General features: G+C 36.8%; 1 protein-coding gene across 1 annotated transcript in view; it reads right to left on the bottom strand.

Moving 5' to 3' along the window:
• Nucleotides 1-27525, bottom strand: part of kri (uracil phosphoribosyltransferase krishah) — a 32061-nt gene extending 4536 nt beyond the window's left edge. Inside the window, exons 1-6 of the mRNA XM_083137450.1 lie at nucleotides 27336-27525; nucleotides 14302-14344; nucleotides 11652-11801; nucleotides 7650-7794; nucleotides 6867-6997; nucleotides 3775-3905 (exon numbers count right to left, since the gene is read on the bottom strand). Of these exons, the coding sequence (XP_082993576.1) occupies nucleotides 3831-3905; nucleotides 6867-6997; nucleotides 7650-7794; nucleotides 11652-11801; nucleotides 14302-14344; nucleotides 27336-27508 (717 nt within the window). The 5' untranslated portion in view covers nucleotides 27509-27525 and the 3' untranslated portion in view covers nucleotides 3775-3830. The remainder of the gene's footprint in view (nucleotides 1-3774; nucleotides 3906-6866; nucleotides 6998-7649; nucleotides 7795-11651; nucleotides 11802-14301; nucleotides 14345-27335) is intronic.
• Nucleotides 27526-27971: the final 446 nt, after the last annotated feature.

Below are 27971 nucleotides of genomic sequence, written 5' to 3'. Positions count from 1 at the left end.
TAATAAATAGAATAATTATATTTAATTAAATCCAAATATTAATTAAACATGTAAATTAATTAATATTGTATTGTTATTTTTACATGAATAGGTAAAAGACAGTAAAGATATAACAGCACGTATTCAATACCTAGCTTATCGTGTAGTTAAGGTCGGCAAAATTTGCATAAAACAAACACACGGATGTCCTGTTATTTAATGCAAAATTTGCATAAATATTTTTTTTGTTTTTCTTAGAATATATGTGTTTATAAAACCAGATAATTCTGAAACATATAAAGCCCTGGACCTCGTTCTGGGCTTATTTGGATTTAACGGAACGGAAAATCAGGAGTTCGAAATGTGAAAATTGCGAACAAAGATAGGTACATCAATTCATTTTAATGCAGGTTGATATTAAATGGGGTGAGAAGGATCTTGAGCCATCCCATCCAGGAATAATCATCTCCCACCCACTGGATATAGAAACCACATTATTGAATATATCATACTTACAGAGTTCCACTTCAGTTCAGTTCATTCTAATTTTAAAAGTCCCATAGCTACGCATAAAAATATCTTTAAACAATTTATGGCAGATATATACCACATCCAATGCCTTTTAGAAGCCATGTATTTGGTATTTTCTCAAACATCTATAGGACGTTGTATTAAAAAAGAAAGAAAAAAAAATTGAAATGGTTCCTGGTCAACTCGTATAAGAAGTGTATCTTCGAAATATTTGTGAAACATTGGACAAGGCATTTATTTCTTATATAATTAGCTGTACCCAATGACACTCTTCAAGCACTGAAAGTACTATCATTACATATACAAAACCGAAATCCTTCAGATCTCAGAGGAAGCAAGGAAATCCTACACTCAAAAGTTTTTTTTTTCCTTTTCAATCTTTGGTGGACGATACGAAGAGCCTGCCAATGTTTCTTTTCGTATGTAGTGGTATTAAATGCAGATACAAGTGTGCATTTTAGGGCGACATGTCAATTTCTCGTACATGTGAAAAGGTAAATTTTAATGTAAGCATGCACGTCACAGTTAAAGATTTTCGCATCTACAAAGAAAATCCTAAACACAGTCCGACCTCCATGGCCTTGGAGGGGTTAGCGTAGTGCTCTATGATGCCAGAGGTCCCAGGTTCGAATCCCGGTCTGAGCATGGGTGTAATTTGTGAGTGTCCATCAATTTCATCATATTATCACTCATTCTCATCTTCGCAATTAGCCAAAAGTGTCAGAAATGAGAAGTAAAATAAACCAAATAAATCAATCAAACATTCCCATCTCACTCAAAGGCCTTGTGAATCCAATTCAAAATCTACCAATAGAACCTGCAGTGAGTCTTGTTTATCTCGTGCATTCATCTGACTAATGTAATTTCCTTACAGTGGTTTAACTTAAAATGGTCTTGTGTTTGTGTAGCATTCAATATCAAAATTAGATTTTAAGCAATTAATGTCCAATTATAAGTATACATAATACGTAGGTAAAAATAAGCCCCCTCACCCTCTAATAAAATCGCAAATTGCACCCTGTCTAAATGTCTAGGAAAAATTTCATTTTGCCTATGATATCACGATGCGATGAGTCGAGAATTGTCACAGCCTCATCTCGTCTCCTGTGTGGTGAGGTCCTAATCGTTCTTCTTTGTGCTTATTTTTATTTTGCTTTCCACTCTGAAGTTATTAAAACATTCACTTCATGCTCAGATAGGCTAATCGGGACTCTATTTTCCAAAAAATCTCTTAATATATAGGTTTAAATATAGTTTTCTGAACACCCTCTAACCAAGTTATGAAAAATATGGGTGAGGTACAGGAGTAAATTGTACCCCCAGAGTTGGTCTGCGTGTCTCGTCTCGTTCGTGTAAGTATTTAGTTTTGGAAAATTCCATTATAAATATTCAAAAGAAAATGGGGTCAGTCATATACTCTTCTGATGAAGATTTGTATCTTATCTTCGAATCGATGCGACCACTTTAGAAAAGTGTACCTTCCCTACGCAAAGGAGCATTCGTCTGCAGCGTGATTTTCTGAGAGCAAATCTGATTCCATCGTTCCACACACATTTTGAACAATTTTCATCTCCTTACAGAGGTTTCCAAGATCATAGGTCAATGAACTAAATCGTAGCAAGCACAATGTAGTAGAATAAGTTTACAATGGTTAGGATCTCTGTGGTAAGGAAGATAATGCCTAGAAGTTATAAACAATATAGGCTACACTTTTTTATTGGACGAATTGAAAATAGGTTCTTTAACTGTAGCACCTTGCGTCTGCTGTCAAATTACCAAGAGGGGGGTACAGGGGGTACAACTCGATTTACGAATTTACGAATAAAAAAATTGGGAGGGTACAATGTATCCCTGCGCCACTGTTAATATCTAGAAACATTTGCCCATTATATTTTCACGGTTAGATGTCTTATATGCTTACAGCATATCCTGTGCCTGTGCCAGGAAAAAGTCCCAGATCATCCTATGGTGGAAAGTGCCGCCAGGGTTTACTCTGAGAAGTGGATCTTGTCATTGAGTATACTTGACAATCTCTTCCTGGTCAATAATTCAAAAACGTTAGTTCGTCAGCAGGTGTTAGCTAGGGGCTTCGGTGTTATGCCGACCTATTGCTGCTTCTGAAGCAGAAGTGATTTGGTGCTAATAAATTATATCTCTGTTCATTCACTGCACTCATCATGTTAGTAATAAACAATGATGCACAGAACACTTGGGCTGCTACTACCATTAAGCATTATTTTTTTAGAGACCGGATTTTAAAGGGAAAAAAAATTCTTCTAAAAAGGGCAAAAAAAAGGGGAAAATTATTGTCAAAAAAGAGGAGAAAAAGGACAAGTTTTTTTGCACTCCACTAAAAATATTATTTTAAATGAAAGCACAAAAAGGGATACATTAAATTTTGTATTAATGTATCCCTTTTTATATATGAATGGTACATATTGTGCTTTCATTTAAAATAATATTTTTAATGGAGTGCAAAAATAAACTATAGTCCTTTTTCATTTCCTTTTTTTTTTTTAAGGTAAAGTACAGCGAATAATCTTACCATCCATTTTGGTGAAATCTTCCTTGAAATGGCTTACCACATTCCATAGCTTGCTGTCACTTGTACCTGGCTTCGGCCATTTCACTGACACTCAATATTGTCATCACTGTCACACAGTAAAGTTAAAACTATTCTAAAACTCTTCATAATAAAAGTCTGAATCTAGCAGACAAGTACACATTCAACCAAACAGGCATGCTGCTTACAATGCGTTTGTTGCTGCGCAAGCCCACATCACATTGTTTCAACAATCGCTGCAACATGCTCTCAACACTCATGGAGGGAAGGTAAGGTAGGAGGTGCTTGTTCTTTCTTTCTTTCCTCTAAACTGCACCAAAGAGACAACTGTTGAATGTTTTTTCAGGGAGAAAAACAGTGGTACAAAATATTTGATATCTTGTCAATAAAGGGACCATCGAAGATGTTTTTTAAAAAGGAGGAAAAAGGAATGTAGGTTGAAAAACTAGTCAATAAAGAGACCAGAAAGAAAAATAATTTAAAAAAGGGAATGTGGGCTGAAAAAGGGAAAAATAAGGAAGTCAAAATCATGTAATCTTGTTGGTGGAAGATAATTATCAACACTGTTCTTATTTATTCCATGATCCATGTTGAAAAATAAAAAAGGACTTCCCTTTAAAATCCGGTCTCTAATTATTATGTATGCAAGAACTCAAACTTAGTAATTGCGAGGGACGATAGTACTCCTTCTAGATACATGCCTGAGGTGCACACCAACCAACCACTCGGTCGCTGCATTCACATGAAAGATGTTCACTCAGTCCGTTCCAAAGTATCTCTGGCCAAAATGATTTGGAGCTATTTCATGCAGTTCTGATGTTAATATTTTCATCTACAAAGAGAATAAAGTGAAGTATTATGTGCTCAAAATACATCTATGCCATAATTAAGTTAAATACAGTACAAGAGCTAGGCAAATATGAATTATAATTTGTAAATAAAAAAAAAAAAATCATGATCAACTTATCAAAACGAAAGGTGCTCCTTTTCAACATAATTCGTCTGGTTTGCGATGATGCACCAGTTGTCCAAACATTTCTGGATACTGCTCAGGAAGACTTAATTTGGTTGCACGCATACCCACTCATGAACAGTTGTATCACATCATGGTTAACATTAAAGTTTACCTGCTAGCCTTCCCAGCTGATATACAGTAGAGTCTCGTTTATCCAACCTTCGATTATCCGACATACCACCGGGAAAAAAAAATCATCAATTGGCAACAAGAACTGCAAGTTGTGAGTGTAGTCTATTTTTAATTAAGGCTCTAGAAACTGCAATAAAATACATTGAGCAACAAGAAGCAGCTACAGGAATCGACATAATGATGCTGGAAAGATGGCGAGACTTGGCAGCGAAGAAACGGCAATCGTCAGGAAAGCAGACTACGATCAAAAATTTATTTCAATCATCACAGGACTGAACTTTTGAAGTACTGTATGTACGTACTGTGTTTAACTTCAGACAATTCTGTAAGTTCATTTTTCCAGTTAATTTTTTCTGTATTGTTGTAAAACATGATTACTGTATTAGGTTAATGTGTAAAATTATAACATTAGTTTGACGTTTAATAGGCTTTTTCTTAACACCTCCCTATTATTCGACATTTTCCCTTATCCGTAGTTCTGCCGGCCCGTTTATGTCGGATAAGCTAGACTACCTGTTCTTTCCCACATTTTTAGTGTATTTCCTCACCATACTGTCTCTTCGATCTGAAACAGATCTCCAACTGTTTGCAACCTTCTACATGAGGAATGTAATTGCAGTGTGCTGTTCTATGCTATTGTGCACCTTTGCATCTCTCAACAACCTCACCACTGACTAACTGTGCAGTACCAATCCTCAAGTTGGGTGAAAGCCCAAAGATGGTCCCTACTTCCCAATACAACATTTGCTGCACACCATGACACATTCTTGTACTACAAATGAATTATTCATATTTGCCCAGCCATTGTACAAACACTACGAATCTTTGTGGATATGTTTAATACAGTGGAAATATGCCACAATATACATAATCTTCACAGTCCCAATAAAACAACACTTTATAATATTTTCCCAGATTTGACATTTCCTGAATTGTCTTCAGCAGCAAATGGCACGAGAAACATACACTATGTTCCAGTTTGTTTCAAATTTAAATTTCACTATTAAAAAGCACAATAGATGGTCAAAGGGGTTTTTAAAAATAGGTTCACAAAAGGGTGGAGGTTATGGAGGTCTTGACCCTCCCCACCCTCTCCCCCTTTTTGAAATTAACTTTCTATTTGCTTTCAGTTAATTTTCCTACACATGAAATTCAAAATGATTTTACAGCAGCTGAACCTCTCCCGCTTGCCTAAAAACTTTCTGCTTGCACCTGTGTGTTCATTGTTGATGTCAGCTCTCATAACTTCCATAAGTATAGCAGCAGTTGAAGAGTGCCGAGTGCAGATTGAGTAATTGTCAATTGTCCTTGAATAGATTTCTACATTTCTTGTTATACTACACTATACTTCTACCTCTTAAGGTTTAGATAACAAATTAATGACACAGCAGAGAGAAAGAAATTCCTCTGCTTTGCCTGAGATTCAAACCTAGTACCTTGACTTTGCAGAAATGCTACAGAGGCTACATGAAGATTAGGCACACACAGGTGACTTACTACAGAGAATTTTCAGTGAAAAATGCAGGCTTGACCGGGACTCAAATCCGGGTCTCTGGCATACCATGCCATTGCTCTACCACTGAGCTACCGAGCTGGCCTGGCTTCGCCTGAATTTTTGCTGTCGCTGTTTTACCCATGTGGAATCTTCTAGTGCTACCGCAATGGGATCTGTTGCCTGGTTGTTCTCAGCTTGTTCTCAACATAGATATGTAAATTAAAATGATATATCTACGCTGGGAGGAACCAGGTAACTTTGATGTCCAATTAATAAATAAAATTCTGACCTTAGATCACCCACCCTGGGAATCAAACCCGGGCCTCCTCCATGGAAGGCAGACACCCTACCAAATATTTTACCTTGTAACAACAGACAGGGGACCTGGTTTTAATTTTGAAGCATGTTTAATTCTTTACTGCCCTGTCATTTCAAAAATTGTTAAGACCTTCCAAAGCATGTAAAATAGGGCTGAGCCGATACCAATGCCAGTGGCATCGGTACTGGAAATTATTTACCAATTGAAACCTGCTGATACTTTTTTTCAGCATTTCGGTCTTTCACAGACTCTGCAAAAATGCCGTGAAACACTTTCGAGGGGTCTAATTATCCTGGAAATTATGGTAAATTCGAAGTTCCTTTATTTTTCTCCAGTTTTACGTGGAAAACTGAATTTTTGTGTTAATGTGACATGTAATTTAATATAATGATGCAATTATCAAATATTTGAAGAAAAATCTTGATTAAATGATGCATAAAATTAGAGTGGAATACTTAAACACTAATATTAATCTATATTTTGAACAAATTTTAATTATTACAATTTTCAAGTATTAGTATTAGTTCAAAGTGGTATCGGCTCAGCCCTAATGTAAAGTACACATTGATTTTTTTTTTTTTTACCCATGTGAACCACATTGTTGTCACACAAACTTGATCAACAATGTTCTTCTTGTAACGGATGCTAAATAATAATAATAGAGTGCATTTGGATAAAAATCAATAATAAATAACATACAAATATATTTCTTTAATTAATGTTTTAAACTGGAATCATAATATCCAGAAGAAAAAAAAAGAAAAAACTTTGATCATAAACATAGCCATTTCAGCTGTCGTTACAGGTAAATAATACAAAGTTCATGAATTACCTGAGGAAATGCAGAGACGACACTCTGCACAGCAATTGGGGTACAAAATAAATTAGCCAAAATGATGTTTTCCTCAGGGACATGATGTTCTTTCAGAACCGTTACAGACTTTATAACAGTGTTTCCAGTGCCTGAACAAAGAGATAGAAATTTCCTTAAAAATAATTCATATTTACAAAGAAACAAGACAAGTTGGATGTCGCAAAATGCTACAGTGAGTTAGACAAGAATTTCTTCGGAACACTTGGAAAAATGTTGAAGTAATGAATATTCTTAACATAAAAGTTAAACAGAGGTTCACTGCTTTAATTGGCAAAAATTAGAGACTGCATTTCAATAAATGAAATTTTGAGCTTTCATATTTTGATTGATTGATTGAAATGTTGTTTTAAGTCTACTTTAGGCACAGAAAAGTTTATTGGGACTGGACCTACAGTTTAAAGTGGGATCTGAACCACTGTGCCATGTACCTCCACCTGGGAGATGACATGAACACTATGGAACCAAGGAGGCTTATCGTGACATCTACAACAAAGCTATTGAGAAGAGTATATAATGGCCTTGTGGAAAGCTGGTCTATAGAGACCTAATTTATCAACCAGTTCTCATTATACACTACTGTGCTCACAACAAATATTTTTTCCAGAATTCAAAATATCAGTATTGTTCCTTAGGAAAAAAAACTATCTTTGCTCTGAGAAACAAGTAAGTGTTAACATAGACAGAGTGATCAGAAATAAATGAAAATTTCAAAAATATATTCCTATTTACAATGTATCTTACTCATTATAGGGTACATCAGCAAAACTTTTCTCCTCCATATGTCCTCTGGAAAACGAGCATACACCACTCGTGCTTCGTGAGTGTCAGCATCGGATTCCACAAGAATTTTCCCTATGCGTATTGAACGACAGCAATCCCTCAAACCCTGAAAGTAAATCAGGGACTGTAAGCTACACTTTGTAAACTTGAAGAGTCAATGATAAAACTATTGCTGGGTACCCAGTGTGCGAATTAACGGGAGGAATGTCAGCAATTTTCAACTCACGCAAAAGAAACATTTTTTAATCCCTGCCCCCTGGGAATGGTTATTGTTATTGATTTGCTTTATTTTACTTCGCTTTTTGTGCCACTTTTGGCTAATTTGCGAAGATGGAGATGAGTGATGATATAATGAAATTGATGAATGGACACACTCAAACATCCATGCCGAGGCTGGGATTCGAACCTGGGACCCCTGGCATCGCAGCACAATGTGCTAACCACTCCACCATGGGGGCTGGCCCCAGGGAATGGAATCGAAAGCATAGTCCATATATTAACTGTGGAACAAGTACCACTGGTACAACATTCAGGAAAATAGTTATTTAACCTTTAATACAATACAATTGCATCCTACTTTCACATCTGAAGTTATATTTTTAAATAGTCCATTGTTTACTGTTCACATTGTCAAGTTGGTCTAGTTTTCTGTGTTACTATATATATATATAAATCAAATAAGGTAAAAGGAAACACTCACCGGACAGTAGGAAAATTCAAAATTTTCGCTAATTTATAGCATCATTGGTGTGAGAAGAAACAGAAGCATCATCACACCGATGATGCTATAAATTAGTGAAAATTTTGAATTTTCCTACTGTCCGGTGAGTGTTTCCTTTTACCTTATTTGATTTTTACTTAGCCCTTTTGGCCCTCCTTGCTTTTATCCATTATATATATATATATATATATATATATTTGTATGCGTTTTCTTAGAATGTAAATATACTAACTGTTTGGAAATTTTGGAAATTACACGTACACATTATCATAAGATTTTCATATCCTAGGCAGAAACCACTGTTCTAAAGTACTTAGAACTTCAAAGCAATAGTTTACCAACTGGTAATACAAATTTGCATACCCCAAAAACCTATCCCCCCAAAACAAAAAGCTTAATTTGCACACTGCTGGTACCTTATTGTTACGCATCAGGAAAGACGATCAGTGACAAAACTTGATTTTTGAAAGCTATTCAATAAAATAATATAGGGAGGGACAGGGATGAAGTTCAGCAAAACCTAGATATTAAATAATATTAGGTGCATCCAGAAAGTTAGATTCCCGATTCCCTGGGGTCGTGCACAAAAAGGAAACATTATTTCATTCAATGATTTATTGTCACAGATACAGCACTTGTCCATTTACTTGTCAACAAAATTCCGGCTGGAATTCAGGCACTGGTCATAGCGTGGGACCAACTTCTGTATACCTGCATCGTAGAAGTCCGCCGCCTGGGTGCCGAACAACTGTGTAACAGCCATCTGAAACTCTTCGTCGCTTTGAAAATGTTGACCGGACAGGAACTTTTTCAGGTACAAGAACAGGTGGTAATCACTGGGAGCGAGATCCGGGCTGTACGATGGATGATCGAACACCTCCCAACCGAACCTGTCCAGAAGGACTGCAGTGCACCTAGCCATATGCAACTTCGCATTGTCGTGCATTAAGATCAACCCAGCACTGAGCTGACCACGTCGCTTATTCTGAATGGTTTGTCGCAATGTCCCCATGTTTCACAGTAACGGTTAGCGTTCAGTCTCACCTCTGGGCAGAAAGTCATGGTAACGCTGCAGAAATGTCAGTGCCGTGATCATGCGTTTTCCTTTGTGTTCGGGCATTAGTTGTTTTGGCACCCACTGGGCACACAATTTCCGAAACAAGAGGCATTTGGTAACAATGTCGTGCAACTAATAAGACAGAGAAATCTGCAGGAAATGGCTGCTGAGTTCCGTGATCGTGACGCGATGATCCTCCAATATGTGCTGCTGCATCTGCTCAAGAAGCTCGTCCATAACGGCCGATGGCCGCCCACTGCGCTCGTCGTCATGCACATTTTGCCAGCCTTCAGTAAATGTCCTGCACCAACGACGCACCATCTGCTTGCTCATGACGTCTGGCACAGCTGATGATGAATTTCGATCTGCTGTATATTTTGTGCATTCAATAACTTGATCACTGAACTAACCTCGCACGCGGCGGGAGATGGAATAAGAGCTTCCATGTTTCATCGCTGCCACGACGCTACTGAGGACTTTCGGGAGGCATCTTCTAGGACATTCACTAGCCAGGGAATGTGCCTCTCACACATGCGCAAAACTGGTTTCAATACGCATGGCCTGCCACCTGTGGGAGAGTGGGAAACTTACTTTCTGGATGCGCCTAATATAAAGATGAAAAAGAAGGAAACTCAAAATGAAAAATATACAAAAGTGAAAAAAAGGAAGGTGAACCAGAAGGGTTGGTACAAATAAAGGAAACAGGATGCATTTACTAAAGAATCTCTCTAATCGCCTTGTTAAAACCAAAAGTTTATGGCTGCAACACAAGCCTTCCATTCCATCTGTCCCTATCCTTCGCAAGATCAATCCAATCTCTTCCATTTTTACCGATTTCTAATTATCCTGCAAATCATCCAAAATTTGAAATTCGAACTTGCTTTTTATTCTGCACCAATTTTGTGGTAAAAAACTGGATTTTGTGATTACATCACATATATATATTAATATTCTAATGTAATTCTTAAATATTTTAAAGCAAAATTCTTTGTAAATTGATGCATACAATTGGAGTAGAATACTTACACACTAATATTGATCAACATTTTGGAAAGCTTAAATTATTACATTTTTCAAGTATCGGTAGGAATTGGTAAGAGTATCAGTATTGGTTCAGCCCTCATCTCAACGTTATTCCTCCATCTTCATCTTGGCCTTCCTACAGGTCTCTTACCATTAGGTTTCCCAACAAGAATCCTGTAAACTCTTCTTTACTGTCCCATTAATAAAAAAAAAGAATATGAAACATTATTTTGTGGAGAACATTTCATATTATCTGGTGTTTATGTTGTTACTGTTTCTCTGTAAATTAATAACAAAATTGAATAAAACATGCAGGAATATTTACTTGCCCTAGGATACCTCTAGCTAGAAATCCAGGGTTGCACATTAATTTTCAGAGGTCCTCTAACACCTATGCTGCAAAGACCATTTCAAAACAAAAATCTTCCTCAATTATGCAATCAACAATACTAAGGCATCTTAGAAAGCATGGCATATGCATAATCATAGCCCGCCATTTTTCCACGGCAACACTGAAGTGCATATTGCAATAGTTGGAGATGTGACGTTCATTCATTGGCATTGAAAAAATGCTCTGCCCCCACCATACTCTCCTGACTTTACCCTAATGCCTAAAATGAAGGCACAATTATCCGAGACCCATTCAAATGATCAATCAAATAGGCATTGTTAATGGTATCCCACAACTTCCATGGCAACTTCTCAGCTTAAAACTTCACTTTAGAAAAAAACTTATATTTGTAGTAATTATACCTTGTCATTATTGAGTAAGTGCATAATATGTGTCTTATTGTTTTTGTGTTTCTGTTTATATATTCTGCTTGATATTAGTTTACCACTATTGACTAATTCTTACTGTTGGATGCAGTTTATTTAAATGTCAACCTCCTTTCCAGGGGGCCCTTATAATGGAAACTTCAATGTACTAAACGTCATAAACCATCTTTAGTGTTTTAGTACTGTTGCTTGTATAATGAAAGAAATACAATAATGTAAACAACTTTACAATTGTATCTCATGTGTTACATTTTCTGCGGTGAAAAACAAGCATAAGCACTTGAATATGTTTACAACTAATTTTGGACATGAATTCACAAAGCAACTTTAAAATCGGTATCTCACAAACATGCAATCAAATACTGACAATATTGTTATATATTACCTGTTCCATGGCTTCACCACTACGGACAATACTAACACCACAGTTGCCCTTCTGATATTTCAATCCATTGTATATTTGGCCAGTTGGAGTTGTTATGGAGCATTCTGAAAATGGTAATTGGTTGAGACTTTCTTCAATAACTAAACGAATCTGAAAGAAGAAAGAAACATCTATTTTATAATATCCTAGAGGATTTATAAATCATTTTCTGTTTCTTGTTTTACCTTCTAGTGCATACGCATAATGCTGTTACTTGTAATCAAGGGGTCCCAGGTTTGATCCCTCCTGGTTAAGGTACATTTTGGATTACATTTTAAATTGGCAAGTCTCATCCAGATTGGGCTTTCTCAGCACAAACTCGTTCATCTGCTAAGCACGTTCAATCAACCTTCACATAAAACTCTGGTGCACATTTTCTTTTAGCTCACCTCTCCCCCCTCCCCCAACACAAACCAGGCTTCATATACTTTCCTAGTTTGTGCTACAAATGAAACTTCTTTGCTGAACGCACAGAATATGGGTTTGTTTTAAAATTACAATATATGAAATTGCATGGAATTTTATAGCCCACACAACGAATTCTGAATACAAGAACCTGGCAACACTGACTGATTCTCACAAGCATTGTGGTGCACTGGTCAATGATAATGCAATGTTCTATCTACAAACTGCAAAAGAAATGGAGATTTTTTTGGTTGAGGCCCATTCAGGATGCAACTGTTGCATTTTTGTTACAGTTGGAAACCTACATTCAAACAATATTGATACTTTTTCAGGCAGTTGGGGTAGTCAGCCCTCATTTTGCCATATTTTCCTATTTTTGAAGGTTTTTTTAGGAATACTAGGCCAAAGGGGGGTTATAACCCCCACCAACCACCACCCCTTTGGGACGCCACTGCTTTCAGGGTATTTTTGGATCATGTCCATAATTTGGTGCAGTGTAAATAAATATTCTGTGTCATTTTACCAGTTACTCCTGAAAAACGGACAAATTCGACTTACAACATTTGCATTCTCAGTGGACGAAATGAAGCTTTCAGTGTCTTCCTGGTACTGTGTACATTGAAAACACAAAACATAACATGGCAGAAAATAGTGTATAGATAAATGAAAGCTGTGGAACACTAAAAATGCAGACAACTAATGCATTTTCATAGATTTGAAACAGTTAGGGGGAAAAAAAAAGTACAACCATTTTAAACTCTTAAGGCGAAGAGTGGCAGTTTCGCACCAGGTATGCAAAACATAAGACAAGAGAGTATGCATTTTCTACATGCTGAAAGTGGAAGCTGTTTTTTAAGTTGATTATTAAGCTAGATACGATCTGTAAAAAATATCATGAATAATTTTTTACAGACTCCCATGTATACCTTGTGGACAAACAACTTCCACTTGAAGTTACGGCTAATCTAATGGAAGTTTCGACTCTTCCTAACAAAGCATAATCTTCCATTTGTTCTGTTCCTGCTGATGTGTTTGCTACTCCAAAGAAAACAAGTAAAGCTATACTCCCATAAGGATAATGCTAAGTTTTCTCCCAGCCACATACCTCGTTTGTTACAACCTGTCGCATTTCCCGCGCTAGCGATCGCTCGACAGTTTCTGTGCCAATGATAAATGAGAAAGTCATCTGCTAAGCAGCAAGGAGTGAACGGAAGCCAGAATAGAGGCGCAGATGCTGTTAGCACATTGAGGTCCAACATGTTTTGTTTGTGTATGTAAGAAGCTTGTTTCATAAGTGTGGCATTCAATTTGTGCATCCCCGTCCATCTTATGGGCTCCCCCAATGCAAGGTTCACTCTGTCTATAGTGGCAACGGCGCGTGGTTTCTGCTAGAAATGCCAACAATCGGCAAGTGTGGGAAACATGACAGGTTGTACAGTCACGGACACTGCCGGTTTGTAACGAATACATTGACTTTCAATTGAATCGTTACAAGCCGGCAGTGTCCGTGACTGTACCAAACACAATTTACAACCATCTAGCACCCAGACCCATTTTCTCAGCAGAGGGGAAGAAGCAGTTTTGGGTTCTTGCGACTGGCTGGACATAGAAATTGTCTCTCAAACCCTTAATAGTTGATTCTGGCTCACGTTCTTCTTGAGTTAGCTTACAAAATTTTTTAAAGGTCAAAATATAACAAAATATATCATAACAGACTAATATTTAAAGTCCACCCTAATAAAATTACTAGTAAACAAATTAAGAGTTACAGAACATTATGTATATTAATTCAATTTTCATTCTAATAATATTATGAAAAATCATTCACTTACAATCCAAAACAAACTAACTAATACATTTTACAATGCAAAATAGTGACAAAAGAATGAAAGAATCATACAAGTCAACATGCGAGTAAAATTTAACAAGAGTGCATCCCCATGCATGAGTCCCTAACACGTATTCCGAAGGGCTTCAAATTTGATATTAAAAAAGAAATGAAGTGCCAAAAAGAACACTGAAATCACTTGTATCTAGGCCAATCTACAATGGACGTAAAAATAAACATCATCATCTACAGAAAAAAATTACATGGGTTCTGACCATGAGCATACTTGTACTCTATCTCCACATGAAGTTTATAATGAAAAATAAAGACAAATATGCAGATGATATCACAATGAATTGCATTTGACAGGAAACTTACCAAGCGGTCTGCAGAAAACTTGAAATCACTCCTAGAAGTATTCCTGGAAGAGAAAGAGAAGGGAGAATAGGAATGACATAACTAATGTTTTCCAACATGATTATCACAAGTCACATGTGAAATAGATGATGATAAATGTTCAAATTGGGGCCTGAAACAACTTTATTTTATGTCTTATATCCACTTAATGATCAGATAATCTAATTGGGACTACTGTCCGATTAAAAATTAGAGATACTCAAGTTTGGACTCCAATTAAAAATTAACCAGTATACCTACATAAAAATTTAACTCATTCGATTCTGTGTTAATCTATGCTAACCATTTTTTTTTTGTGAGTGCCTTCTATTCTATATTGATGTGAGAACAAAAAAGTGCATTTTTTTTTAGTTTTGCAAACAATCGCTCTCTTTGAAATTCTATAAATAAAAAACGTGTGGTCCGATCATGATGAAAATTTTTGTATGGTCCAGGCAGAAAGACTTCAAACACAATTCTCAATTTTCAGATTTTTAAAATTTGTCAAAAAAACTGTCAATTTTGTGAAAACGTTTTCTTAGTTTTGGTTAGTCCTACAAAGACAACATTGGTCTTGTTTTGAAGCTCCTTGTATCTGATTTTAAAATCCATTATCATTGTCAATTCACATTGCAACTGATTTTATACAGATTTTTATTCAACGGAATAAAGATGTTCATGGAACATGGCAACACCGGATGGTTATGTGGACATTTACAGTTTTTCTATCACACCACACAGAAATTTGTTAGCAGACAGGACACAGACAAAAGCTTTAAAATTATTTGTTGCGGAGTCCTGAAGAGGATAGTAATTTACTAATTTACCACATGTTTTGTCTATTTTATGCATTAACTCCAAAATGTACATTTACACAAATAATTTGGAATCTTTATTTTGTCTGGAAAGTCTAAAACATGTACATTTTATGTTATTTCTCTAAAAATATGTGTTTTATGTGCTAAAGGTAAAATTATGCACTTTTATGTGAAATAAGACTTCGCAGAGTACATTGCAACCATATGGTTGGTACTCCTACTGAGTTTCATCGCGCTGCGATGCCAAGGGTCCCGGGTTCGAATCCCGGTCGGGCTTGGTTGTTTTTGAATGTCCATTCATCAATTTCATCATTTCATCACTCATCCCCATCTTCGCAAATTAGCCAAGAGGCACAAAATGCGAAGTAAAATAAACTAAATCAATCAAATCAAATCCTACTGAGTTTAGGTGACTTCCAAACAACAGAAAAAAAAATGTTTTTACCTAAAAATCTGCTCCCTACTTATCAGGCAGGGTTTTATTTGTACTTTCACCACCAAAGATGAATTCAGAATTCGCAATCTGTGGGTGTAAGATTTTAGGTGGCAGGGGGATTTGTGAAACAATTGGGGCTGGAGCTGAGGCTCAATGCCCTGAGTCGATATGTAGACCTCTCCCAGCAAACAATTAACATGCAGACTTACTGTCACAAATAACAATAAATGTTAAGGTGAGGAGGGACAATTTCCCCTAAGTCTTTCTCGCTGGGGCAGCTACCAATCACTGTTGCCAACTTCGCTTTTTTGGAGCCAAATCTGGCTCTTTCGTGCACTCGTTTGACTGTGAACTGTGGCACCTGCCCTCTGCCGCACCATGTTGCCACCACTGGCTCCGGCCCATAAAAACCAACCATTTGCAAAGAGTGTACATTTTGCACGTGACGTGATATTCATATACGTATAGGATGCGTCACCCACCCCTCTTTACTCCCCAGGTATTATTATATATAGCGCTGTGGCTAAGGTGAAGATGATAATACTGTTATCCGGGAATTCTTTATTTTCGATTTCATATGAACATCCTTGGATTATTGAGATGGGTGATGCCGCCAAATCTAGGCAGCCGAAACTAAGAATAAATTGCCATCACTTTAAAGCTAACTGCAATAGCAGCGCCCCCACCCCTCTGACACCTAAAATTATCCTAGGAGGCACTTTATGCATCCTTCGTTAATCTAACTCCTTGAAAGTCATCTTTAGCTCTATTAATGACGAAATGTAGCTCTTTTATGCACACCAGGTTTGGCAACACTGCGAGGATGGCCATATGAGGCAAGGAGAAATGCATTAGGTTTATGGGATCATTATTTTATTCGTTCTCTCGGGAATATCAAACATCCCAAGACGTAGAAAAGTACATGGATGGAAAAAGGACACGTTGAACTATGTCATAGTAGTAGGAAAAGTCGAAACTCTCATTTGATTAGCCGTAACTTGAAGTTGATTTCCCATAAGGAATACATGGGATTCTGAAAATACTTATTAATCATATTTTTCAAACATCGTGTCTAGCTTATTAATCAACTTGCAAAACAGTTTTCACTTGCAACATCGAGAGAAATTCATACTCTCTTGCATACTAATACCTTTTTTTAAATAGCAGTGCCCAATCCGACGATATTGAAATAAATGCACAACTAGTGCGTAATTGTCCCTCCTCACCTTAAGCAGCATTCAATACAATATTGAATTTTCTTCAATAGATACATTGTTGCATGCATGAGATTTATTTATAGCTGAACAGTGGTGATCCACTCGTCTTGAGATTTTGGACTTTTAACCACTGTATTAAATATGTAAGTACCTATGTTTCGGATGCTGATTCTGCCTCCGTCTTCAGGGTAGTGTGTGTATCTAATGAATCATTGTTCAGTCCCTGGACACATGATGTGTTTGAGGATGGCATCTAATTGGGGCGTAAAATCAGCTGCCTTGGAGGATTATTTCTAGTAGCCAAGGCTCCACCATGTCAAAGGTTTATGGCTTGATAATAATCAACCAGAAATAAATTGCAACTATGCCGCTTATGTGGAACTGTCAGACCCTGAATGGTTGTGGGCATACCGTTCTCCCAGTGTGTGTGCTACACTGATCCTTGTTTGTATGCTGACTCGCAAAGGCAGAGTTAGAGATGTACCTGTAAAGTGAAGACAGAGGCAGAATGAGCCTCTGAAACATAGCTACTTAAATATTTAATACATTGGTTAAAAGTCCAAAAACTCAAGATGCGATTTATTTACTTTGACATTATCAATGCAGAGCAGCATGGGAAATGTAGCCTAAATAAAGCACGGTCCAGCAAGCCACTCCAGGCATCTGGCAAAACAAACATCCCATGCATGGGTGGACATACAATATTTTTACATTTGAGATGCCTTACTGAAATGGGGAATTATAAAAATGGGGTTTCTTTTGTTTGCTTGTTGGAGTTTGTGTGTGTATTTATTAATTGCTAGGGATTATGATTATCCCATTATGTTTTTTACAGTGCTTAGGCTGCTGCGATCTTTCCAAACCAGAGCTATGTAGATATGACTCATCTGTGTATCAACATATGCACACTATAAATACAGGGTGAGTCGAAAGTTAGGTTACATAGGAAGTTTTTTTTTTATCTATTCTTTCTCTTGTTTTCCTGTCCCTGTATGTGATTTCCTGGTGCATGGATCAGTCACCTTGGTTCCGTTGAGTGGCCACCGTGGTCTCCAGACATGTAATCAATGATTTTTTTTCCTTTGGGCTCATTTAAAGTCGCTTGTCTACTCAGTTAAGATTCAGAACATCCAGCATCTGAGGGAACTCACTGTGGAATATGCAGACGTGATTATGCTGGACGTTCTGCAAAGAGTTCTGGAGAAGTGGAAAAGTCGCGTGTACAAATGCATTGAGGTTCAAGGTGCACACATTGAAGATATACTATAATTCCCTATGTAACCTGACTTTAGACTCACTCTGTATATTTGTACCTACAGTTTTTAACACATCTATTTGATAAAACTCACGAGACACATAAAACAGAGAAGTGTCAACTATCCTTAATTCCTCTGCAATAACATAAGTGGGTAACACTTTCACCTTCCATTCAAAGGGTACAGTACAGGGTTCAATTTCTGGTGGAGACACACTGACAATCGTTGGAGTTCAGTTAAGAATTTACCCATGAGGGGGCTGATTTCTTTCAAAAACTGTGTGTGTATAAATATATACAGCACTCCCTTCTTGGAAGAAAAAACCTGAATATAAATGATGTACGAGTGATAGTGATTGAACAGTGTTTACGTGAGGACAGGCGCTGGACTGTGGTGGAATAACAACTGCATACAGGAATACCGGCATCGACAGTGCCTCGTATTTTACACAAGTACCTACAGATGCATAAACTTTGTGCAAAGTGGGTGACACATAACTTAACAGAGGTACAGAAGTGAACTCACTATGAAACATGTCACATCAATCTGGTGAGGTTTCAGAATGAGGGACATGCAATGTTGAATCGCATCATTGCAGTCGATGAAACATGGGCACGTGCGTATGAACCCAAACTCAAGAGACAGTCCTGGGTCACCACGGAAACATAAGGTTCAACAAAATCCGTCACCCACAAAAGTTATGGTCATTCTGGCATACGACTGTCAAGGTGTTCTTGTGTACTATCCAGTGCATGAGGAGCACACTGTGAATGCAGCATATTACACCTCATTTTTGGTGACACAAAACATCCAGAATTTTTTGGACAACACTATTATCCTACACAATAACACAACAGCTCACACGGCAGACATTGTTAGGTGTCGCTTACAGCAGTGGGAATGGGAAGTTCTTCCACACTCACCTTATGCCCTGATCTAAGTCCATGTGACTATGATCTCATCCCCAAAGTGAAGAAGCCATTGCGTGGGAAACGATTTGCCAACAAAGAAGAGATCGTAACAGTATTTTGGCGAGAGGTGGCACACGTTCGCGCTGCACATGCAGCGGATGGTATATAGCACCTACCCATCGCTTGCAATGAACAGTGGATAACCTGGGTGAATACTTTGAAGGTTGTTAAACAGTGTAGTCTTGTGTACTTGTTGGTCATGCCAGAATAAAACACTGTTGTTCAATGTCCTGAGTTCTGCCTTCTCCCTACAAGTCCCCTACATCCAGACTTCATCCGGTGGCATCACTCAAAGGTACATTCCATACACTTTCAAATGTATACCTTAGATTTTTCATGTTGTCCCCTGTTCTCGAGGAAAAAAATATTTGCCATGACTTATGACTTAACCCTCGTATTTTGAAGTCTGCTGGGCCCAAGTTATGGTTCCGAATGTTTAACAATTTTCGAAAGCCATTTGAGCTTAACTTCCTTTCGTTTTATAGCCATTCCATCATGCTACAAAATAAATGCAATTTTAACAATAGTTGTGATAAGATTTGGGAGCTTGCCGAGCGATACATAAAAGCAATGACTTCTGATACTTTAAAATATCTTAAAAAAGAGCAGATATTACAAAAGGTAAATTAAAATTCAAAAGTTTCCTAAGAATACGAAACAATGTCACTCCTACAAAAGGGGGAATTTGATCATTAAAAGATGTAAATATATTTCGAAAATCACCACATTTACTCAATATTTATTTGTAGGAAACAATATTGTAAATTTTCCACTACGACTTACGGAAATGATAATAGGATAAGGTCACATGGTTGTATGGGACCATATGGAGGGGAAAGTGTGATAAATGAAAATGGACAAAGATTAATAGAATTCTGTGTAGAGAACCAATTGCTACAAGGAAACTCCTTTTTCCAGCATAAGAAAATTCATAAAATCACTTATGAAGCTGAGGGAAGGGAGGCAAAGAGTATAATAGACTACATAATTTACGCAAGAGCACTTCGATATGCCTTTATGGATGTAAAGGTAATTCGAGGTGCTGAATTGAGTACTGACCACAGACTGCTAATAGCTATAACAAGATTTAAGAGGAATAATAGAGAAAGAGATAGGAAGCTTGAAAAGATACAAGTAAAGCAGCTGGCTAAGGAAGAGAAGAGAAAACAGTATAAGGAACTAGTAGAAGAAAAATGAATGAATTGGAAATAAGAGGAATGGAAATTGACAGTATGTGGGAAAAATTTAAGGAAGTGATACTGTATGCAGCAATTGAAGTATGTGGCAAAGTTAGGGTGAATACAAAAAGGAAAATAACTAATTGGTGGACGGATGAAGTAAAGAGGAAAGTGAAAGAGAAAAAGAAAGCATGGAAGAATTACCTAGAATTAAGATCAGAGGAACATAGGTTAATATATGTGCAAAAAAGAAATGAGAGTAAATTGGCTGTAGAGGAGGCAAAGCGAAAATCATGGGAGAAGTTTGGAAATGATATTGAACAAAGTTTTGTAGAACATAGAAAGCAGTTCTGGAATATGGTTAAAAGCCTGAAAGGAAAATGGGGAAAAGCAGCAAGAGCTATAAGAAATAAGGAAAATGTACTAGTCATAGGAAGGGAGAATGTGATGGAGGAATGGAGAAAATACTATGAAGAAAAGTTCAAGGATAGGACAAATGAGCAAGAACAAGATGAGGAGCAGAAACAGGAACAGGAGGAGGATGAGAGAATAAGACACAGAGAAGAGGAGGAGCATGTAGAAGAAGATATGATGATAACAGAGAATGAAGTGAGAGAAGCAATTAAACGGATACGAATTGGGAAAGCAGCAGGATGGGATGGAATAGCACCAGAATTTATAAAATATGGAGGACCAAGAATGGCTGAAATACTACTGAATATATTAAGGGAAGTATTGAGAACTAAGACTATACCAGAAGAGTGGAAAAGGAACATAATTGTGCCAGTACACAAGAAAGGGAGTAATAAGGAATGTGATAATTATAGAGCAATATGTCTATCATTCAGTGGTATATAAGATGTATACAAATATATTGGAAAGGAGGCTGAGAAAAATCATGGAGGGAAAACTTGAAGAGGAACAAGCTGGATTTAGACCTGGGAGACAGACTCAAGATCACATTTTTATATTAAGAACAATGATGGGGAAAATGCTGGACAAAAATAAAAGAATATACTTAGCATTTCTAGACTTGAAAGCGGCATTTGACTCGGTACCTAGAAAATATCTATGGGAGGCATTAGAAAGTAAGGAAGTACCTAAGGAACTTATTAAAGCAATAAGAAGTGTATATAAGGATGTAAAAGGAATAGTAAGAATAGAAGGAAACGAGTCTAAGGAATTTCAAATAGAAAAAGGAATTAAACAGGGAGATAGTCTCAGTCCTTTACTTTTCATTAATGTAATGGATGAAATAACTAAAATTTGCAAAAGAAGAACCCCAAGAGTACAAATAGGATATTGGAATATGAGAGTAGTACAACTGCAAGTACTGCTATATGCTGATGATATAGTCTTAATTGCTAGCAGTGAAGAGAATTTACAGAGGAGCGTAATAGAATGGGGAGAAGAACTTGCGAGAAAAGGGATGAAGATTAATATTAAGAAAAGTAAAGTTATGCAGGTGGCAAAAGGAGAAAAAGATCATGAAATAGCAATTAGATATGGAAACGAGAACTTGGAAGAAGTAGATGAATATGAATATTTAGGAACCATCATAACAAATGATGGTAGGTGTGATGAAGAAATCCTAAATACGAAAAGAAAAGTAAATACAGTATATTATCAGTTCAGGAAAACAATAATGGGAAAGAAAGAAGTGGCAGTAAAGACAAAAATGCAGCTATACAAATCAGTATTGGTCCCTACATTAACATATGGAATGGAAAGTTTACCACTTCAAGATAAACATCTGAGTAAAATTCAGGCTAGTGAAATGAAATACCTGAGAAGAGCTGTTAATAAGACTAGGAGAGATAAAGTGAGGAATGAAAGAATAAGAAGAGAAGTGGAACAGGAGTCGCTAGAGAAAATAATTGAAAAGAGACAGCTAAAGTGGTGGGGACATGTATTCAGAATGAATGAAGACAAAAAGGTAAAGCAAATTCTAGAAGTAAAGTGCAAGGTAGGAGAGGTAAAGGAAGACCAAGGATAATGTTTGAAGACAGAATGGAAAAGATTGGAAGAGAAAGGAATAAGACAATAAATATGATGAAGAGAATGATGGGAAACAGACAGGAATGGAGGAGATGGATCGAGGCAACCAACCCTACGCTATGATGGCAGAAGGGGACTAGAGGAAGAAGAAATATATTTGTAAAATATTTTATAAAATAGCAGGATCTTACCCTTCACGTATGACTATTACTTATTAATATATAACTAATAATATTGGTCACATATTATTCCTTCTAGGAATCGATCACCTATTAATTTCTTTTGGAGCATTTTTTAGAACTAAAATTATGATTTTTTAATAGATTTATCAGTCTTCAGTGATAAGTTTAGCCTTTTTTGCTGCAATTTTAATCTTTGTTTAATGACATTTTCCATACTATTGTCATCTCTCAACATTCCCCTTATATAATGCTTGACCAAGGGTTTGTATTAAAAATATAGTTTACATGTCACTGATTTATATAAATAAGAGATGAATATATAATTTATTATTTGCTATAGTGAACTCTATATCGTGCATAAAATTTTACTGTCAGTATTTTTGTAATCTTAAGCATTATTATAATGAAATTACAAATTATGATCAAAGGTAAATTACCTATATCTCATTGCATAAGAATAGTTATTCTTCAAAAGGAAAACAATTAAATTTTATAAAATACTTTGTTTTGAAAATCTAACAGAAGCAAATTGTAAAAATTAAATGAAAAATATGAATTCAATTTATGGAATCATTAAAACCTTCTTTAGAAAGATGTTCCACATTTCTACGAACTCTATCAAAAATGGTGGCATACCGAAGAATACCATAAATCAATTAAGCAAAATAAAATTGGGTTAAAGGTTACTATCCACAAACACATTTCTTCATTTTTACAGAAGAAAGTACTTACGGAAATCAGTTCCTCTAGCATTGTTGAACATCTGGAAGGTGTTTTCTGTCATGTGGGAATGTGTCATAGCGGAAATGCATTATTTTTGTTGAAAATTAATTCTCAGACGCAAAATAGCCTTTGCCGCTTACACCTTCATAGATCATGGCTCGTCGTGATTGTGTTTTGTCGATGTTCATTGGGTATGCAGTGTTTCCAACCAAAAATACAAACATAGTTAAAATCCATTGAACCATTCACAATAGCCCCAAGAAACATTACGTAAGGTTAGGTTCAGTTAGGTTAGGCAAACATAGTTAAACGAATTTTAACTATGTTTGCCTACCCTAACTAAACCTAACTAGTTACACGTATTTTAACTATGTTTGCCTAACCTTACGTAATGTGTCTTGGGGCTATCGTCAATGGATCAATGCATTTTAACTATGTTTGTATTTTTTCAGTTGAGAAGGTTGGAAACACTGCATGCCCAATGAAAATCGAAGAAAAAACACAAGCACGATCATCTACGAAGTTTTACGCACGATATTGTGTCTTACGAAACTGCAAAAACGAAAAGAAAAAAAGTACTTGTAATGTGAAAAATTGAAATTACTTCGATCAAAAAAAATGTGAATACACCTTAAAGAATGTTCCGCGAAGCAGATACGTAAGTATGAATGTTAAAAGTGACAAAACAAAGAAGTTACATGTGTTTGTGGATAGTAAATGTTTACTGAGTGCACTTCTACCCCAAAGATGAGAGTGACGTTAGCTCTCGAAAGCTTGGAATATTTTCCACAACTCACCTGGTCGATAAAAAAAAAAAAGGTAAAGTGTTCCCCTGTGCTTAGCACCATGCCATGAAGGCGTATAGGGGGTGTGGGGGTAACGCCCCACACTTTCTTGTGAGTGGGGGTGATGTGATCAACATCACGCCCCTGACCGCCTTTACCCCCCAGGAACCCATGTTCTGGGGCCGATTCCAACGTTAGAAAAGTTCCCGGGTTTGAACTGGCCGGGGATGGAACCCGGGACCTTTAGCATGGTAGTCAGACGCGTTACCGACTGAGCCACCGCGGCCACTACCTGGTCGATAGCCCTTGAGAATCTTTTCATCATTCGTTGCTAGGAAAGCTTCAAGACTTACTGCATTGTACTATGGTTCTAATTTACTTCTACATTAATTCCCACTAACTATAGTTCAAATCACAAACCCTGACACCTTCTGTAAACAAAACCACCTGCATGCAGACAGCATTGCAAACTCATAGAAGTAAAATAATCCACACGAAAATCCAGCGTTGTTACAGGATTCATTACGTAAGGTAAAACAATGGCAAATTTGTAGTATGGGATACGTTGCCGCAAATGACGTCTCACTTTAAACCCAATGCTCTTTCTTTTTTACTTATTGCTTCACCTTTATGGTTAACTCTTTGCACCAGGAATCATTTCCCATAAATTTGGTTTCTTTCTTTGAATATATTTTACTTGCATTTTTTAGACAAAATGATATAACATGGTAATGTATATTTCTAAGGTTTGATATAGATAGGAGTGTATTTGAAATTTGTTTGTACATTTTATGTAAATTGTATCTTATGTAAATAAAATATATAATGGGCATAAACAGCCATATGCATTGCTGTAAGTCCAATAAATATATTGATGATGATCAAAACAAGACAAAAAGTTCGTAAATTTATTGCGGTTGGAAACTTTGACAAGGATCCTAATAACGATTTTTGTTCCGCCAAATATAGTGCACTTCGTAAAATAACTTGGTGACATGGCAAGGCAAGATAAGTGTGAACATTTTGTAGTAATATAACTTTCAATGAGCTTAGAGATTTGTGTACATAATGATATTTTATAACATTGGTTATTTTCTAAAAATAATCATGTGAACAGCAAGGAAGTAGTGCAACTTAGTAATATTGCCTGACTTAGCCTTAGAAAAATAACATGCCGAGTTCTATGCGTGAGGGAAAGTCTCCGTTTACTCCGAGCTTGTTTTCAAAACACCAGCAAGGACAGCCTTTGAAAAGGGGTGAGAAACAGATTCTACTCAATATTTATGTAACGTTCTGTCAGTAGTATCCTGAGAAACCAGTAAATGAAGTGGTTAAGTTGGTATCCCAGTGCAGTGGTGTGTCAGTGTCTGCAGTTTTAAGGGTTATGAAAGAGAGAATGACCGGGAAAGTAACAATGTATGCGGCTGCATATTCGTCTGATGTGTTGAGAATGGGTTCTCACATTCAGAGGCTCTTATATAAAATGAATAGGTGCGGCGAACTATGAGTGTAACAGCAGATGATTGCGGTCATGGATCAGCTGACGCGGAGTGATACATCGAATCGGTGAGACAGTTTGTTTACAGAAGGTCTCAGGGATGGTGATTTAGACCTTAGTCTTCGATATTTACAATCTCTTGTCAACGGAAAATACATTGTCCATGGGAAGCACACATGATTGTGAAAGTAATTTTTAAGTTTATGGTAAATTTCTTGTATCGAACAAACGGCTGAAATTTGCTAGTTCATTTAATTTGAATATCCGTACTTACGTATTCTGCATTGAGAAACATTACTTAAGGTGGCATTTCGCTTATTTAATGGAAATAAGCTCTATTTGCGACAAATCAAGTAAGTTTTCTTCGTTTCTTTTTGCCTTCGGTAACACGCAATATGGCGGTCACAGTTTCACTACCGTACTCGGCATGCAGTGTTTCCACCCCACTGCACCCAAAATTACCTACATAGCCCCACAAACCATTGACGCATAACCCCACAAACCATTCATACATAGCCCCATGAACCATTTTTGGTAAGGTTAGGTTAGGTAGGGTCACATATAGGTTACAATAGTTAAAAATTGGTTTCGAAAAAATATGTATAGCCCCACACACCATTCTCGCATAGCCCCACGACCCATTGACACATAGCCCCACAAACCATTTGTGGAAACGTACCTTCTTCAGTTACAAAAACATGTGTTTGGAAACACTGACCGGGATTACGTCATCACACACAGGCTACATCCACCTGGAAGTAAATGGATGCAAGAGCTTTCGTGCATCAGTCACACATTTATATCGAAAAATAGATGATTTACCAGCAAAATTAAATGAACGATGCGAGAAAAGACTTCCTCGAACTTCCACAAGTATAAAGAAACTGCATTCGGTACGTAATTTCTCCTATAAATTTGAAGAAATCCGTTTGTCCGATACGAGAAATTTATCAAGCTTTTTTTCAACATAAATAACTTTTTTTTCTGAAATCCAAACAGTGCACATTACTTTAAGGAAGGTTTAAATTTTCTGTAACAATGGTTGCCAAAATTCTACGATAATTAGTCTTATGGTAAATTTAAGTATCCCCGAAATGCATTTCTTCAAATTTACAGGAGAAATTACTTACCAAATGCAGTTTCTTTAGAATTGTGGATGTTCGGACAAGTGTTTTCTCGCATCGTTCATTCAATTTTGCCGGTAAATCATCTATTTTTCGATATAAATGTGTGACCGATGCACGAAAGCTCTTGCATCCATTTACTTCCAGGTGGATGTAGCCTGTGTATGATGACATAATCCCAGTCAATCGTTGTCAGTGTTTCCAAACACGTGTTTTTGTAACTGAAGAAGGCACGTCTCCACAAATGGTTTGTGGGGTTATGTGAGAATGGTGTGTGGGGCTACGCATATTTTTTTCGAAACCAATTTTTAACTATTGTAACCTATACGTGACCCTACCTAACCTAACCTTACCGGAAATGGTTCGTGGGGCTATGCGTCAATGGTTTGTGGGGCTATGTAGGTATTTTTGGGTGGAGTGGGGTGGAAACACTGCATGCCGACTATGGTAGTGAAACTGTGATCTCCATTTAGCGTGTTACTGAAGGGAAAAAGAAACGAACAAAACTTACTGCATACGTCGAAAATATAGATTATTTCCGTGAAAAAAACGAAATGGCACGTTCAAGAATCCTTAGGAATGCAAAATACGTAAGTACCAATGTGAAAAAGAAGAAAATAAAGGAATTTAAGACGTTTCGGGGCTACTTAACATTTCATTCATTGTTTTCATCTTTCGCTTTACTTTCACGTAGATTACAATGTTCGTTTGCTCATTTTACGATTAAGAGTTTGCAACAGGTCTGATTCGGTTACTTTACTTAAACTTGTCCGAGCCCAAGTGTCAACTAGCTATATTACAAGAGACAATATTTTGCCATTGTTACTTACTTATCTCTTAAAATTGTCTGAAGCTCCCATATTTGGTCATTCCGCTTGAGAACTTTTAAATTTGGATATACATCTGATACTTCTTTCACACATGGAGCTGTCTCACTCATGCTTCCCATTTCAAAACCGGGTAAGGCGAGAGCGAGAGATGCCGGAGGTGGCGATTTATGCATGCCATAGGCTTAAGTAGTAATCTGTGTGCTGTATGTTTATTTGTTTAGGGCCGGGTTATTTAACAGACAATTTTGGCCATATGATTTTAGGCGTTTTTCAGGGCCTTATGCTCGGATAATAATAATAATAATAATAAATTTTCTTTATTCAGCGGGCAAGGTTCAGCCAAGGGCTGCTCTGCCACCTAACCCTTGTCAATATGATAATACATATGAGATGATATAAACTTATGGAGCAGTAAGCTAAACGTAAAAATAATAATAATAATTAAAAAAATGAAGAAATAAAAAAATACATAGGAATTAGTTGGAAAAAAAAGTGTAACTAGAAATACAAAAGACAATAGTAATAATAATACAATAATACAATTCCTTATAGTGAGTGACTTGATACCTTCAGTATGTGCCCCGACTCTGCCATTGTTCCATTAACAGCAGATCTTTTATTTTACCTTTGAAATAT

This window comes from Lepisma saccharinum, chromosome 16, assembly GCF_977018435.1.
Source record: "Lepisma saccharinum chromosome 16, izLepSacc3.1, whole genome shotgun sequence".
NCBI lineage: Eukaryota > Metazoa > Arthropoda > Insecta > Zygentoma > Lepismatidae > Lepisma > Lepisma saccharinum.
The sequence above is the reverse complement of the archived record's forward strand: the minus strand, read 5'-3'. Positions and strand labels throughout refer to the sequence as shown.